The following is a 16,533-nucleotide window of genomic DNA, read 5'->3' on the forward strand; positions in this document are numbered from 1 at the left end:
ATGATTATTAAATTCAACTGAAAGTCGACAGAAAGGATAAGCCGTTGTGTCAGGTTGCCATGGTAGCAAAAGTTCTGGATCTCAACACAACCGTGTTCCTGCGAATATGGTATAAAACAACGAAAAAAATTGCTCACGCAAATGAACTTCTGAGAAGATGGCCGACATTTTGCGCCATCCGACACCATGACCTGTACGGTTTTCTCGCGAAATGACGTCTGAAGCGGAACGAGCGTTGCCTAGTCCCTAGACATCATTATTCCCCTCATCTTATGCGTTTCGGGTCACGTTCGTTTCCGATATGTCACCGAAATGCATTGACCGAGAAGGCCTGGCAAGACGCCGAACCGGGACAAGGCATTGTCGTCCCGAGCGCCTCCTGGGGGCCTGAGCACGAGGAACAGTAGGCTCTAGGGACACAGGATTTGAAGTCCTAGATTTTAGGACTTCCGGTCATTTCTGATTCAAAAGTAAGTTGGAGGATTCTCTTTTAAAACCTTTGAATCACCTAAATTAACAGTCATTGCCACTTCGGCAAGAGCACGTGAACGCTATTAGAAATGTTGTAGATAATCAGAAATGATTGGAAGTACAAAAATCTAGGACTTCAAATTCTGTGTCCTCAGAGCCTCCTTGTCCTTATGCTCAGGACCCCAGGAGGCTCTGGGGACGAGGATGGGACTAGGTTTGAACGAGAGCAGAAATTCCCGCCATGCAGAAGACGTGTCACTATCCAGATCTGGGTAGTACTTCTGATTGGTCATGCCCCGTGGGGAAATTTGCTTCAACTAATCATAAACATTACCCAGATCTGGTTGGTAACACCTCACCGGTATGGAATTTCTGAACATTGTAAGTTTTAGGCAAAAGCGTTTTAACACAATCTTGTGATTCTCTTGCGAACCATTCTCTGTTTCAGATTACAATGGGGGAAATTTACACCCGTTTACTGACCAAACTGGCACAAAAAAACCCTGCCCTTTGCAAGGCTGCCTTATATAATCGATTAGTACCCCTCCCCCCTGTCCATAAAGCATGATGTCCGTTAAGAGAGAGTCGACTGGTAAATGATTTATTAACATTTTTGATATGAAAACGAGAACCCTGGACATTGGTTACTCTAAAAAAGTCATGGCATAAACCCAAAAATTGTCATAAGATTCCAAATCCATAAAAATGGATTTTGCTTCACACTTCGCAACAGGTAACCCAGATATTCAATTTCTTTATATATCGAGCCTTGATGTTAAAATTATGACGTCCTAATGAGTGCTAATTTACAGACAATACCATGCAATATAAATTATCAATTAATATATACACTTTATTGAGAATTCTAAACACTACAGTAGATTTATACATATTCGCCACATATTCATTGCGCATCATCGTGTTACATGTTTTACATTCCTCAATATTACAGATAAAACTAAACTAGTTTGAGAGTGTTAAATGGACACCTATCTTGTATATTTATTGGTAAATTGTATGGGATTACCAGTACGTTAGTTATTTAGTCTGATTTTGCTTAGTTGACACTTATTTAACATGATTTTGAAGCGAATCATGGATTCTCTAGAGAGATTTGCCAGCTGCGCAAAGCTAACTACTGAACAGTGAAACCGATTAATAGATCGTTCTTAGGGGGTGTAATTGACGGGAAGAGGTTCTTACACGACTAATGAATTTGCACTTTTTAGGTCGATTCTTCAAGCAACCTTGAAAATTAAGTTGTTTCACTAACGCAACTAAATTTGCACTTAATACTATCTCAGGTGCGACTAGAATAGTGAAGTCAGAAGAATGTCACCGGGTTACTGGTCTCATACGGTATATATCTAGCTGGTTTTAAAAACAAAAAACTGTGATTTATTTAACCAGAATAAAGCCAAAACTACAGTTCTTATCGGCCCAAAAAGCCTAAAGACACTTCAAAGGCGAAAAATGGAAGGATAAAAGAGGAGAGAAAGAAACAAGGATCATGAATGAGCGGGTGGAGGGGGGAGGACGCAATGGCTGCTGCATACTTAATTCAGAACGTAGCTAGTATGGTCTACAGGCAAGAAAGAAAGACTTAATTTTATGCACGTTTGAAAATCTAGTTTGAGAAAACAGCCGACTTTTAGCGACTTCCCGCGAAATGACGCCTGAAAAAGGAGGTCAGAAATTCCATACTGATGACGTATCACTAGCCAGATCTGGGTAGGGCTTTTGATTGGTTGAAAATGTGCTTCAACCAATCAGAAACACGACCCAGATCTGGGTAGGGACGAGTCGTCGGTATGGAATTTCTGCACCCGTTTTTTCTCAGACGTCATTTCGCGGGGGAACCAGCGGTGGAGTCTCGAAGTGTCGGCTGTTTTCTCCGGCTATTGAAAATTGTTTCAACTGCTTTCTAAGGTCAGTGAACTTTTTTAAAATGTAGCTAGATGTATCATGTGAAGCAAAGCCAAGAACTTTATGTTATCAATATTTCACAACTCAAATATTTCGACAAATCCGTGATCATTCATATTACCTCCAGTGATACCTAAACAGCTTGAGCCACTACAGTACGAGCCCCCTCCCCCACCGGCTTGAGAATCCCATAAACCACTTCCTCCCCCGGAATATCCACCACCCCCTCCTGATGTACCATTATCCTCGGAACCTCCTCCCCCACCGCCAAACCCTCCTACTGCCCCAGGGGGTGGCCCACCGTTATAGCCACTATTCATTCCTCCAGCACGTCCCCCCACCCAATTCTGGACACGTGATCCACCCCTTTCCCCATGTTCTGGGCCGACTCTGGCGCACCCTTCCCCCAACCAACCTGCACCCACTCCCCCATGGTAGTCAGCCGTCTCGGGATTATTGTTACATTGACCAGGTTGTCCCCCAGTCCCTCCGCCATAAATCGCACTTGAATCGTTCCCTACACTACTTGTGCCATTAGGACCCGCCTGACCATCCACCCCGTTATACCCATTAGACGCACCCCCTCCCCCTCCGGCAGCTAACAAAAGCTCGTTATTTGTTGTATAAACGAAGCTCCCTCCCCCTCCCCCAGTACCAGCATTGTCCTCTACAGACAGTTCCAGTTGCACTGCTGTCAAGTTAGTAGACTGTCCTCCTTTCACTTCCACGGAGTCTCCTCCTCTCTGACCCACCACAATATTCAGAACAGTTTCTACATTCAAGCAAAACGTTCCTTGCTTCATCGCTCCTCTTCCACCATAGTAAGTTCCGGGATAATCTCCATAGTTAGTCGAGTGTGTTCCTCCTCGAGCACCCCAGGCTTTAATCAGATAAACACCGGTCTTGGGAACTATGAATCTTTGAATAATACCATATCGTCCCGTGTATCCTTTTGTTGTAAAATTGATAAGAGGCACTGAAAATTAAAACAAACCAATACATACTGAAAAAGCCGGTTTGGTAAACGCCTTACAACAAGAACTCGTGGAACTTTCGCAAGTTTCGCGTCTCAGAAAAAATACGCTCCCCCCTAAATCCAAGTTCCACTTTACATAAGACCTCCTCGTTAGCAGCAAATCCACCAAAAGATGTTAACTACATTTAAGGTTTTCAATTACGTTAATTTATCAGGGAAAGGGGACCTTAAACTGTTGAATGAACACTTCAGGGTATATCAGGAAGACAACGAACATTCAGATCCCACTGATTTCACGTTATCGGTAATATGACTAAATAGTATTGTTGGTAACAAAGTTCCTATTGTACATTGCAAACGTTCCCTCTTTCCTCAAAGTCAATTTAACACTAGGGTGCCAGCACTTCATCAGTGAAAAACAAATCTGTAATATATGGCGTTTTTTCCTACTAATAATCTTTGCTTTCGTCAGTCAACTTTGTCGTGAAACCGTTAAATCAGGAGGGAGGATAAGAAGGGGTGTGAAAGGTAAGCGCACTTATTCGAATGCGGGTACACTTAATTAAAGGGGCACTAATTCCAGAATTAATCATTTTAAGCAATTTGTGATCAAACATCTCCGATAAGAAAAACGAGTACACAACTAGGAGTTTCAATTTGAAAGTTAGCGCTGGCGTCAGAGATGGAAGAAAATACGAGGAATACAGTTTGAAAATAAAGAAAGGGAAGTAGATGAAAGTGACCTCTGGTAATTAGGGTTGGCAAGCCTGTTTTAAAATAAAATAACGTTATAAGCAATTACAAAAAAACTCTCCTCGTTTATAATCTGCTTGCACCCTGGACATTTACTCGAAATCTCTCGATCTCGTCCACGAGCACGTTTTACCTGACGTCATCACACAGGAGTGAATATCCCGGATAATAATAATAAAAAAACAATCGATTGTGCATGCTTCTAATCTTACGTCCGACAAATTTTGGCATTTTCTCGCTATTGTAGAGAATAGTGTGCTGGCTCGGAAAGGCTCGCAGGTAATTAAGCTCACCTCCCGTCGTCATATTGCAGTAAGCAAGTACAGCCATATCCTGGTTTATACAGATCATCCAGTATTTTTTACTGGCCACAACCTGTCCCTCACTCATCTTTATTTCCTCGCAGCTTGCAGCTGGAAGTTCAGGAATGGATCCAATGGCCACTGTCAAAAGAAGTAACGTTTAGCACATCTTAATTAGCTTACAATTTACGCGTCAAATCTAGGTGGAAAAAAACTCTTCCCATTTAATCCGAGTGGGTATCAGCTGGAAACGAACCTAGAATGAAGTGCAAGTTTTTAAAAGAGTGTGGAGGCTTATTCCACATATTTAAAATGATTATTCCCTTCCCTTTGATTTTGCGTTGTGTGTTATTCTGTGAAGGAAAACCGAGTACATAGAATTTTCTCAGTATTCAAGGAAGAAAATTAAGGTGCCTAGTTTCATTTATTACCTTAGTGGCGAAAAATGGTAAACCACAAGAGAACACGACATAACGTTACCTTACACTTTAGCTTTAAGATACGGAAAAACGGGCAACAAAAAACGGGCAACATGTTTGGCAACACTGCTGCGAGACGAGTTGAATAGCGATGTCGCGCGTTTTACCACCCACATGAAACCTGTCTTGCAACTAATCAGGTTGTTAACTGGTTTGCGCAAGGGTGGTAAAACGCGCAACATCGCTATCTAACTCGTTTTGCAGCAATGTTGCAAAACAAGTTTCGCGTTTTTTGTTGCCCGTTTTTCCGTACCGTTTTAGTCAACTCATACTAAGTAAGCCACCATTGTGACTAGCGAGTTTTTAAAATCAGCAACGTTTTTGAGCGACACGTCAATCGGAAGTGAACTTTTTGCACTGTCGAGCCGTGATTTTGAACAAACTTTTGGGCAAAACGTCTCTTTAAGAGTGAAGACACCTAGCAATACCAATGTGGTAGCGTCAAGGCATATAAAAAGAGAAAAAGGTTAACTTCCGGTTGACGTTTATCGCTCAAAAATGTCGCTGCTTAAAGTCCCTACTACGGCTCTTTCATCTGCAGAAGCCTCCTTGCGTCGTGAGGAGGCTGGGGAGAGGAAAATAAGAAAGCGCGGAGTGGACCATAAGAATGCGAAAGACAGAACAACAGGCCGGGCTGCCGCTTTTTTTATCCTCTCATCGTCCACTGTGCACTTACTATTTTTAGACAAGACAAGTCTTAAATTAACTCTATTACAACCAGATATCACCTGATAACAAGTAAAAAGCAATGAAAAAAGAAAATAAAGAATATTTGTAAATAACGTCAAAGGTGAAAAAGACAAATCTTCAATTGTTGCTACACATCGCGAGCCTCAGCTCTGCGGCGGAGAGAGGGACTCAATGCCATTTAGTGTCCATCTCAGCTAGTTAGTTGTACTCTGTCCGTGTTATAGAGCCGCGGCAAAGAAGATGACTGAGGTACGAAGGTGAGGCCCAACTCCAGGTGTACGTTTGGGGGAGGTGTCCGTCTCATAGTGGCGTCTTTTAGAGACTCTAGAACTGCCACCTCAGTATTCCTCCCATAACAGAACCCAACTTTAACATCCTCGCTTAACACTCAAGGAAAAATATTGAATAAAGGGAGGGATGGGTGGAGAATCGCCCGGGATCTTTATATGTGTCATTCAGTAAATTGACTCTTCTAGGATCTACCTCTATTCTTAGGCTTTTTCAAGTACAACTTGGTAACGTCTGAGATGAAGGCCTCTGGTCTTGCTTCTTTTGTGCGATTGTTGAGCTCACAGATGTCCTTTCCCATGACGTGGTTGAAACTCTGGCATCTTGCCTCGTGCTTGCAAGCTTCTAAACAATAAAGTGAACTTGGAACTTTTAGCGTCTGGAAGACATGTCCTTTTAGCGCCATTTCATAAAACGGCTGGAAGTAACCGCAGGGATCGTCATTTTGTATACACGTAGAGGCATTTGGAGATTGATGACAGAAGCAAAAAAAATCGTAACAAATTGGATCAGCTTCATGTTATTATTGGACACAACGCCTAAAAATAAAAATGGCAAAATCAGTTGTAAGTGCATGCTGCATTGATGCACAGAAAAGCAACCTAAATACCACAAAACTGGGCCCGAGGGTTCGCAATATGCTAATATCGGCTAACAGTAAATAATACGGAATTGCCTTGCCCTTTAATGGTTCTGCTTGGCACCTCGCGTTTCCTCGTTGCCTTTCGGGCAAGGGGTTTGCGCCCATGATCAAATGGCTAGCGGTTGACTATTTTTCAAATGGCGATTTAATTCGGCGTCGATAATGAGATATCGTTCCGGAAATTAATTCCAGATGGACCCATAAAGATCCCACCAGGCTTACGTATTTTGTTTTTCATACTTTTAGCGACGGGGATGTATATTTTACAAGGTACGACGGTAAAAGAGCAGTTCATATAATACGTTAAAAAACAAAACTCTTCTGGACCCATGAGAGTAATGAGAGCGGCCGAATTTTGGGGAAATTCGAGCTAACAAATTACAAAGGTAAACTTTCGCGTGAGACGAAATATCATGAAATTTTGGTGCATCCGATTGTTCGATTGTCGGCGAAATTTCTCGAGCGAGGTAGTAAACCGAAACCAAACTAGGCAGCATAAGATCAGACGACGTATTGATGCAAAAGTTCGTTTTGAATGGACCAAAATTCGCTTCGTTCAACGAAATTTTGTTTTTTTGACCGAAAGTTTTGCTTTGTCCAAACCATTTTCCGTCCCCGCGAAACGAGATGTTGCAGGCCTGTCATCCTTGCGGTCAGCGCCGCGGATCGAGAGGTCTGGTAGAAGAATAGCTCAGAAAAAATTCGGAGCTCCAGGTGAGAATCGAACTCACGGCCCTCTGAGTTCTAGCCACTGAGCTACTGGAGGCTTTATGGCGAGCAGGGTCGATATTTGATTATAACCACACCATTCATAGAGGACTGTATGCGGACCAAAAAGGCGCGCAAGGGCAGTACAGCAGTTTCCCCTTATGTAACCGTTATCAACCTCGGTTATCAGTGAGATTTAAAATCACGCTAAAGGTAAGCGGCAAATGTCAGACCGAAGTTGCCTAGTCCCTAGGCCTCATTATTCCGCGCGGTCAATACGTTTCGGGTCACGTGATCCTAGCACGCGTGTTCGTCTCGAAGACGTCACCGAAATGCATTGGCCTAGACGGCCTGGGAAAACGCCGTACGGGGACTAGGCACTCCTCAAACAGTTCCTCAAACTAGGGGATGGGCAGATAACGGTTGTCCAAAGTAAATGTTGAGGATCAACCCGACTGAAAGTACTCGCCGATTTTCATTCCGATTTTTGTTATTTTTCCCCATAGCGGCGATTGGTCTCCGCAGGTTAAGCTGATCAAAATAGTAAGTAAATAGTAAGCCCCTTGTTTATATGCCCTCCTAAAACCCCGCACGAAGTTGTATAAGCCCCGCGGGGCTTGTAATCGGAAATTTACTGTTTCGCATACTTTCCGGTTGAAAAATGGTACCCCGCCATAAGGTGCGTCTTTTCAATGCTGAAATGATAGATATTCCTACCCTTTCGTATACTTCAGTTAGAGAAATTCCCTATACCCTTTGACATACCTGACCCCTGAAAAATTTACCTCTTTCGGGCAGTCCCCCCCGTATATGTCATTATAGGGATTGCCCCCCCCCCCCCGCGCCTCCCCGGGCTGGTAAGCACCCCTTCGCTACCAAAGATGTCCTTAAAAGTTAATAACGTGACCGTTGATTAAAATTTTTAGTTTGAGGAGGTCTCATATTATTGGAAAATGCAGTAAACCATTTATGTCTTCAAACCTTCGGCATGATACGGTAGAAAAATCAAGTATTTGCACTTTACGTGCTCTTACGGTTCATAAAACTAGAAACAGCGATCACAGATTGTGCACTCAGTTTGTTGCCCCTTTTCCCGCTACTTTCGCTTGTAAATACCTTACCTTCTTACCTGAGCAAATCAAATATCTGAACGATTTTGGGGCAAATTTTAGAATATCTTTCATGTCCGACATAAACCAAAACCAAAACCCCTGACAATTTCATCTTTAACCTTTTAATAACGTCAAGTTTTCCTTTGTGGTATCATATATTTACAATGCGCTGATGAATGGCGGGGATCTAAAATTCCGTAGAAAAAGGACTCTAAAATGTATCTAAAAATAAATAGGTCAGTGAAAACGCCGTGACATAGGCCTAGTATAAGAGTTACTCACTCCCGGTTTATGGGCTCCTAATCTGCCGTTATAGCTAGTGAAATTACTAACCTTGAAACTGCCTGAAGACTTTACCGCGTTCTTTAAAGCATCTTTAAAATTATGCGAGTTTTGGTACTGTGCGGATGTGCAGGGTTATTTGGCCGGTTTCCGGCTACCTGCTTCTGAGTTTCCTGCAATAAATTTCAGCCGATAACTTTTCCTTCGAAACTCGGAGTTAAAAAATAGCTTGGGCATCCAGGGTGATTTTCTCATTAAATTAAAGCAGAGCAAGCAGACGATTCTAAAGAAGAGAGAGAGATGTAATTAAAGAAAAGGGTACCGGCAGCCATGTAATGCACGTAGGAAACGAAAAAACGATGAAAATGAGAAATAAAATGATATGAAAACTATCACTCATAGAACCTTATTTAAATATATTATACCTCAGCATGTTTGTTTCTTGTGATGATTGCGATTCAAACTGTTTGTTTCAATTGACTATATCCGATCCCATTCGTGACCCCCACGCGCACGCGCCCTACTATCGGCTAATCACAAGGGTGGGTAATTGTCGTTTATCAGGCCACGTACAAACAATTTATCGCTTAATTTGTCGGAAAATAGAAAGGTATAAGTCGGAATCGTCGGTTTCGACCGCTAAACATTAAAGAAAAGTAGTTAATTCAAGCAGGTGCTGACAGTTTCCTTGGTCAGTTTCATCTTTCATTTACAAATTTCTCCAAAAAAATTAAGTTTTTCTCTCTATTACTTGCCGACTCACCAAGAGCCATTATGGCTCTTGGACTCACTCAATATGGAAGGCCTTTTTTTTACTTCTACGCGAAGCAACCCACGACTGCAAAACTTTTCTTCAGTGTTAAGCTTTGCAAGAAATATACTTGTAATTAGCCCAAGTATTACTCACCATATACTGAGTACTCTGTAAACTTTTAACACTGCCATATTATACTAAACGTACGACGCGCTAAGTATTCAGCAATTGTTTGACCCCTATAAGTTTCTTTAAGTCAAAATCTTGACATACCTTTTTTGAATCAAAATATTACCGAACGCAGCACAACCGGAAACGATGTTTTTTTTTTGCTTTGCTCAAATGTCAAAGTGGAGAAAAAATTAATTAAACCTGATTCGCTACGTGCGCACATATCCAACTGAGGGCCCTCAACAGGTTTCCCGTGACCCAGGATTCCCTTATTTGAAGCTCGGGATTCGGGATTTAAAAGCAAAATCGGGACGAGTTTCGGGATTGAAATGCGTGGGAGGTGGGATGCCAAAAATAACCCTCGGGATTGCACGAAATTCTGGGTCGGGATTACGGGATTATTGAAGAATCCTGGCCTATTGGGACCCTAAATACTGGTTGGGACCCAAATTAAAATGAAAACGTTAAAAGACAATTTTTAACATAGCGGGCGCTAAACCAGAAGTTAATTGCCCAGTAAGGATACACAGTGCAATTCAATCATGAGATCACCTTGAACATATAAAGGGCCAGCTCTACCGGGTTTCAAACCAGGGGATTTTTTAACCATAGGCAATATTTGTGGCATACGTACATTACATAAAACCGCCACAAGGTTTCTTTCTTCAAAAAGATGTTTCACTGCGGTCTTCAGCTCTTCTTTCAGGGTAAACTTTAGGCCTTTTTTTCAGTTCTAATTCTGACAACAACTCTTGAAAAACAAACTCGAATCTCTTCCCACTTCCGCCCGCGCCATAATTGACTTGACACATGTGCGCGAAAACGCGATATAGGTCGATCAAATTTAATATACTCAAAAGGTATATGATGTGGATACTCAAATGGTATGATATAGATTTCAGCCAATCGGAACAAAGTATTAAGTCCAAGCTTGACAGTTAATTTATTCTGACCAATCACTGTTTTTACGCTCAGAATCTGAGCGTAAAAAAAGACCACTTCCACTCTTCGCGCTCTCCTCCATCCCCTTTCCCTTTTAGTTAATGCCTACTACGTAGAAAACGGGTGGTTTCTTTATACAGTAGCGAATTTAGAGGTGGGGCCGGGGGAAACGGCTTATTTTTGGGCTAACGAGCTTTTCCCTAAACTGAGGGTGTGAATGGGGTTAACCGACTAGCGACAAAGGGCGAAAAATATTACTGACTACCGACAAAACGCGAAAAAAATAACCGACTAATGACAGGAAAAATATTAACGACTACCGACATGAACCGACATTAATTGATCGATATTTGTTTCCATTAAGAAGAGAACTTTGTATTTTTCCTACCTTAGAAAGTTAGCATATTAAATTTATGACCTATCAGTTGGTCAAACGGAAAGAATTTCCTTCTTTGTTACATTGCTACAACCCATATCAAAATCAAGGAAGTTATACCGACTATATAAATCATATTTTGAAAAAAAGGCGAAAAATCGAACGTTTCTTGTTTCGGTAGACTTCACGGCAAATGTATCATAAAACGAGTAGTTTGCAGAGCGTATAAAAATTTCTACAAGGACAACTCTTCTATTCCTACATATTACCTGCGAGGAATGTTTAGATTAATTCTCAAAGAAAATTCATTCCACTTCAGTGGAAAGCACCACAGAACCGCAATGGCCAAAAATACATCAGTTTCCTTTGCCAATATTTTCTTCGCATATATTGAAACAAAAATTCTCAGTAAGCAAAACATTCTTTAAACCAACGGTTTGGTAACACTACATACTAGATCTTTGGGACATGGTAAAATCAGACATCGTACCTTTCTTCGAAAAGGCAAACTTCAGTGAAACTTACATCACCGTAATATTGAATTCACGACCGAAGTATCTGACACATAGACTGTGTTTGTAGACACGGTTACAAATATACAAAGGCACATGCAAGATTCAACGAAAAAGCTATTCTCGATGTTGAGGCACATTAAATTTAAACAAACGGAAACCCTCCCATGCCGAAACAAACTCCTCTGAAGAAACGTTTGAGGAAAGGAGTATTTCAATTTGTAAAAAACCGTGATGAACAGAGGCTACCCACACAATTTGAAAGAAAAGGCGCTATGACAAATATAACTCACAGAGAGGAAAGCCGCGCCTTTCGTGACAAAATACCAAATATTAGTGTCCATCAGTTTAAAAGAAGCTTTGGAAAAGTGGAAATCAAAACCAATCACTACGTTGTACGTTGCCAAATGTTTAAAGAACGACTCAGTTTTATTTCCTACAAGAAAGCGGGAAATCATATAAAGGGGCATGCTCGTGATCATGAAAGCCATAATATTTGGTCAACACACAGTTTCACGCCGGTATAGATGAACAGCCTGTCACCCCTAGAGTGGGCCAGTTAACCTCTTTTGGTTACTTTTTATTGTGCCCTGTAATCAGTAAGGAAACCAAGTTCCCATTTACAACAAAAGCTTTGGTGATTTTATCGGTACTATATTGGGAAACAAAGGTGAAATCAATGATCAATACAGAAATAAATAAAATGAAGTTTTAAAAGTGCAATAAAATGATGTATTATTTCGTTTTATAAGGATCAAATTCTTGAAACTGGGTCAGGAAATACAAAACAACTGCTAATAATTAACGTGCATTTTTACCTTTTAACTGACATTTACCGACAACCGACAAAGATCGAAAATTTTAACCGACTACCGACAAAGTAACTGAATTTTAACCGACAACCGACAAGTGGATTCCCCCATTCAGACCCTCTCAAATGACCTTGGCCCTATATTGGTCAAAAGGTACCCCCCCCCCCCCGATTTTAAACATGTTTTAGGTATGCGTTCAATACAATCGGCGTGATAATGTAGGTGATAGATCCCTTAATTCAGGGGTGTAGCGTGAGATTTTAAAGGTGTACGCATGGGAAGTAAATTTTTGCACAGAAAATTTCTTAATTTATTGTCTCTTTAACTTGATGACGGATGTCCGAGAACGTAGAAAGGGTGTCGTGTTTTTTAAAGTTTTATGAATTAATTCAATTTTTAAAATGGAAGTGAGTAATATTCATCCCATTTTTATTTATAGAGAAAGACTCGTAACAGCCAATAGAAAACAACGATACATCAGGAGCCCATTACTTTGAGCCTCCATCTTGATTACTTTCAATTCTTGAGTCAACTCTTACATTTATAAATAGCACGGCTTGTTTCCCGCGAAAAGTGTCATATTTCCGTGAGTCTCGTATGTCACTGTGAAAAATAAACTTGGATGAAGTCGAACTCGGAAGCCCGTCCTTCGACAGTTTTCCTTTCTTACTGTACGTTCATTTTTATGATTTTACAGCCGCTGGCATCTGAGTATCATGAAATAAGAGTTAATGAACTACCCTACTGAGCATGAAGCGATGGGGCAAAGGGAGCGAACTGAGGATCACTGAAAGGTTATCTACCAATTGAGCTAACGAAACAACTGGGAGCAGGCCGTTGAATTGGTTTGTATATATAACCCGTGAAAGGATGATGATGAAGTGATGAATGTATGAAAATCATATATGAGAACTGCGGGGTGAAGAATTATGTGAAAGAAGATCATCGCAGTTATAGACGCTACTTGTTCTTTTCGCAACGTAGGTGCTAGGGTTATCCTAGCAGGCGGGTTAAGGCCCGGGGGTACTGCTCATATAGGTATGTGCCGCTGTGAAGGTAATGATATCCAAATAATTTTCTCTAGGATAGGGTTTATAAATCGGAGAGTTTAGGTCTAGAATAGGGTATCAATTTCCAGGAAACTGATCAATTGGTTGTAGATTTTAGTCTGAAAACCTCAAATTGCCACTCAAAAATATAAAAAAATATCAAATCGGCAAGTTTAAATTTACGCAACTCAGCTTAAAAGCTGCTCTATGATTGGGGAGGATTTGGGGAGTTTAGTCTAGTATAGGGTATAGCAAAATTCAGCTGAACTAGCTCTGGTATAGGCTAAGAGTTCCAGGGTCCCAGCCGTACCGGGGTTACTTAGCTGTGGTTAACTAGTCTACGATGTCTATGACCAGTCTCTCTTTGTTCTTGGTCCGTCTAGCAAAACGCGCGAGACACGCAAATAACCAGGCGCATGACTGAAGGCGCAAGGGTAACCGCTACCTGCCCTGAAAACACGTCGTGTAAAAAAGAAGAAATTTGCGAGTGCTAGGGTAACCCTTCTTGGAAAGGTAACAGTAACAAGCTAACAAGAAGAAGTGAAGTAAAGTTGGTACAATATATGTCCCATACATGACGTACGTACCGTTTCGTATGGCTGGAAGGACGATTTGTGCACACACAAAAAAATGGGGTTTCAAAAATATAAGTAACAAAATCACGAGTATAAAAGGCGAAAAAAAAAGAAGATGGAGCATCAGAAAAAGACTGAAACTGAGGATGAAACGGAAAAAGACTGAAACTGAGGATGAAACGGAAAACGAACCACACTGAAAAAAGGAAAATAAACAGACAACAACAACAACAACAACAACAACAACGACAGCAACAAAACACAACTACACACTGAGAATGCAAAAAATAATGTGTATCACGTGTGAAATTGTGCTTAGGGTCAACCAGTTTTCAATACTTATAGGAAAGTCCAGTCCTGTATTTTCGTTTTCCTTTTTTTCTCCAGCAATGCAGAGCGGAATTAAAATATCTACTTTCAATAATAAATTCCTTGTCGTCGAACAACAACATTAACACAGCAACAACACTCCTTTCGCTGTAAAACGAAATTAAGAGGTCATTTCAAAGGAATTACAAGAGTCAATAGAGTATTTGCCTTTTTTAAAAAAAATAAAATACTAAACGTCACTGGTAACATCTACAAACCTGAAGAAGGCTTGTCTGGCCAGTCAAAATATTGTCTGAAAAGTTGACTACGCGTTGTTTCAACTGGGAAGTTGGAGTTCTTGATGCTCTATTTCTTATTACTGAAAAGATATCCAGTTGACGGGTCTCCTTGTTTGACGCACTAGAGCGCGTTTTACGAGTACTCGAGAAACGCGAGACGAGTGCTGTGGAAGCTCCCGCGCGAAACTCACTCGCCAGAGGACTCGGTCCTAAGGAGAAACCAATATGGCGACAGATCAGACTGAACACGTGTCATGCAAAAAGTTCAGCGATCGCACCGATCAGAGCCACCACTCTCCAGCGATCGCAGCGACAACGATCGCTGAGATAGAAAAAGTTCTATCTCAGCAACTGTTGTGGCTGTGATCGCTGGAGAGTGGTTTCCATATGATCGCTATATGATCGCAGCGATCGATCGCTGAACTTTTTTTGTAGAAAAATATAAAATGGCAAACTGATCCTTACGGCAAGGCGATGAAGAAGTAAACAGAAGAATAAAACAAACAAAATATATATTTAAACAAATTGCCCAATATTTCGGTTTGAAAACAAACCTTCTTCAGGGGCTAAAAGAAAAATGAAAATAAAACTGAAAGTTCGTTACAAATAAGAATTTGAAAATGTGACAATAAAAACAATGGATTGTTATTGATATAGGAGACTAGGTGGTATCATATATCAGTGAGCTTCGTTACGTCTATTTATTCCAAGAGATGATAGTGTGTTCCCTTTGTGTATTAAATGCGCAGGTCGTCGTACACCAGCCATAAGCCTGATTTCTCATACAAAGTCTCTTATTTTCAACGGTCGCCCGCCTAACGTAACGCGACACGCACCAGCTCGTCCACCACAAACGTCACGCGTCACTCTTTCCTCGTAACGTGAGCTTGGGCCACCTGTGAGGAAACTTGAATTCATTGCTGACTTTATTTATTTGGGCAGTGTTATTAGCCCGAAGGGGAGGGGGAGGGGGGAGGTATTTGGCCTATACTGGTATGTGCTGCTTAACAGGGTATAGTTTTCAGGGTCTTGAGTCTTAAACAGGGTATATAATTTCACTATTGAGCATCTTGAACAGGGTTTCTTTTTAGACCCGAAACATTAAACATGGTGTGAAGTTTGGCGGGGTACAATATACGTGTGAAAAGAAGTTTTTAAAATAATCATATTTTGTTCTTTCAGTAATCTCAAAAACATCTTTTTGTATGTGACTCAAAAACAAATTAAATAAATATATTTTTTTCCCCATATACTTTGTATTTTTTCTTTTATACTATCTCCTTAAAAAGGGCATTTGGGCTACTGTCTTTAACAGGGTCATTAAAAAACGGATTTTGACTTAAACAAGGTCAGGGTTGGAAGGCCTTGGCGGTTCACCTACGCCCAACCTGCCCTCAAGTAACTTCCCCCCTCCCCCTCCCCTCGGGGGTTATTAGTAATGAAGATAGCTTTCGGGGAGATACCAATGAGGTAAGGCTGGGAAAGGATTGATGGGTATTTAGTATACCCCAGCGACTCGACTGAAATCCAGGGCCCGGTTGTTCAAACGTTGGATAGCGCTATCCACTAGGTAAATAACTATCCAGTGGATAAGTATTTGAAAAACCAATTGCGCTATCCACTGGATAGAGATTTATCCATCGGATAGCGCTGTCCACCTTTTGAACAACTGGGGCCAGCTGTCTAACAGCTGCATGAACTAGCTCGGGGTTTTTATATGGCAGGAGAATTGGAAGGTGGCCGAGAAAGATGTGCGTTAAGATTAAGTTCCCAAAACGGCTAATGACGGGAGATCTGTAACGAAGACCTGGAGAGAGCAGGCTGTCATTCTTAGTATGACAGCCTGTTTAAATTTCGCCGGGGTCAAAAAATTTTTTCTTTGATTCCTAGTTGACCTTGGTTATTCTCGATTTTCTTTCTAGATTCGATTCGTTGTATTTCTCACTTTCAGCACGGCCGTGCAAGTATACGATTGACGTTTCATTTCCTTCGCAAGAGTGCTTCGCGACTTGCACACTTGATTCACACAGTAAACTCCACCGTCTGGCCTGGGTTTAGCTCAATCAGTCAGGAGCCTATCAAATGATGGGCTTCTGAATCGGTA

General features: G+C 41.2%; 1 protein-coding gene across 1 annotated transcript in view; it reads right to left on the reverse strand.

Annotated features, from left to right (window-relative positions):
- Positions 1 to 2,474: 2,474 nt before the first annotated feature.
- LOC140946858 (uncharacterized) overlaps positions 2,475 to 16,533 on the reverse strand; it is a 40,108-nt gene continuing 26,049 nt past the window's right edge. The window contains exon 7 of the mRNA XM_073395963.1: positions 2,475 to 3,373. Within this exon, the coding sequence (XP_073252064.1) occupies positions 2,475 to 3,373 (899 nt within the window). The remainder of the gene's footprint in view (positions 3,374 to 16,533) is intronic.

This window comes from Porites lutea, chromosome 8, assembly GCF_958299795.1.
Source record: "Porites lutea chromosome 8, jaPorLute2.1, whole genome shotgun sequence".
Classification (NCBI taxonomy): domain Eukaryota; kingdom Metazoa; phylum Cnidaria; class Anthozoa; order Scleractinia; family Poritidae; genus Porites; species Porites lutea.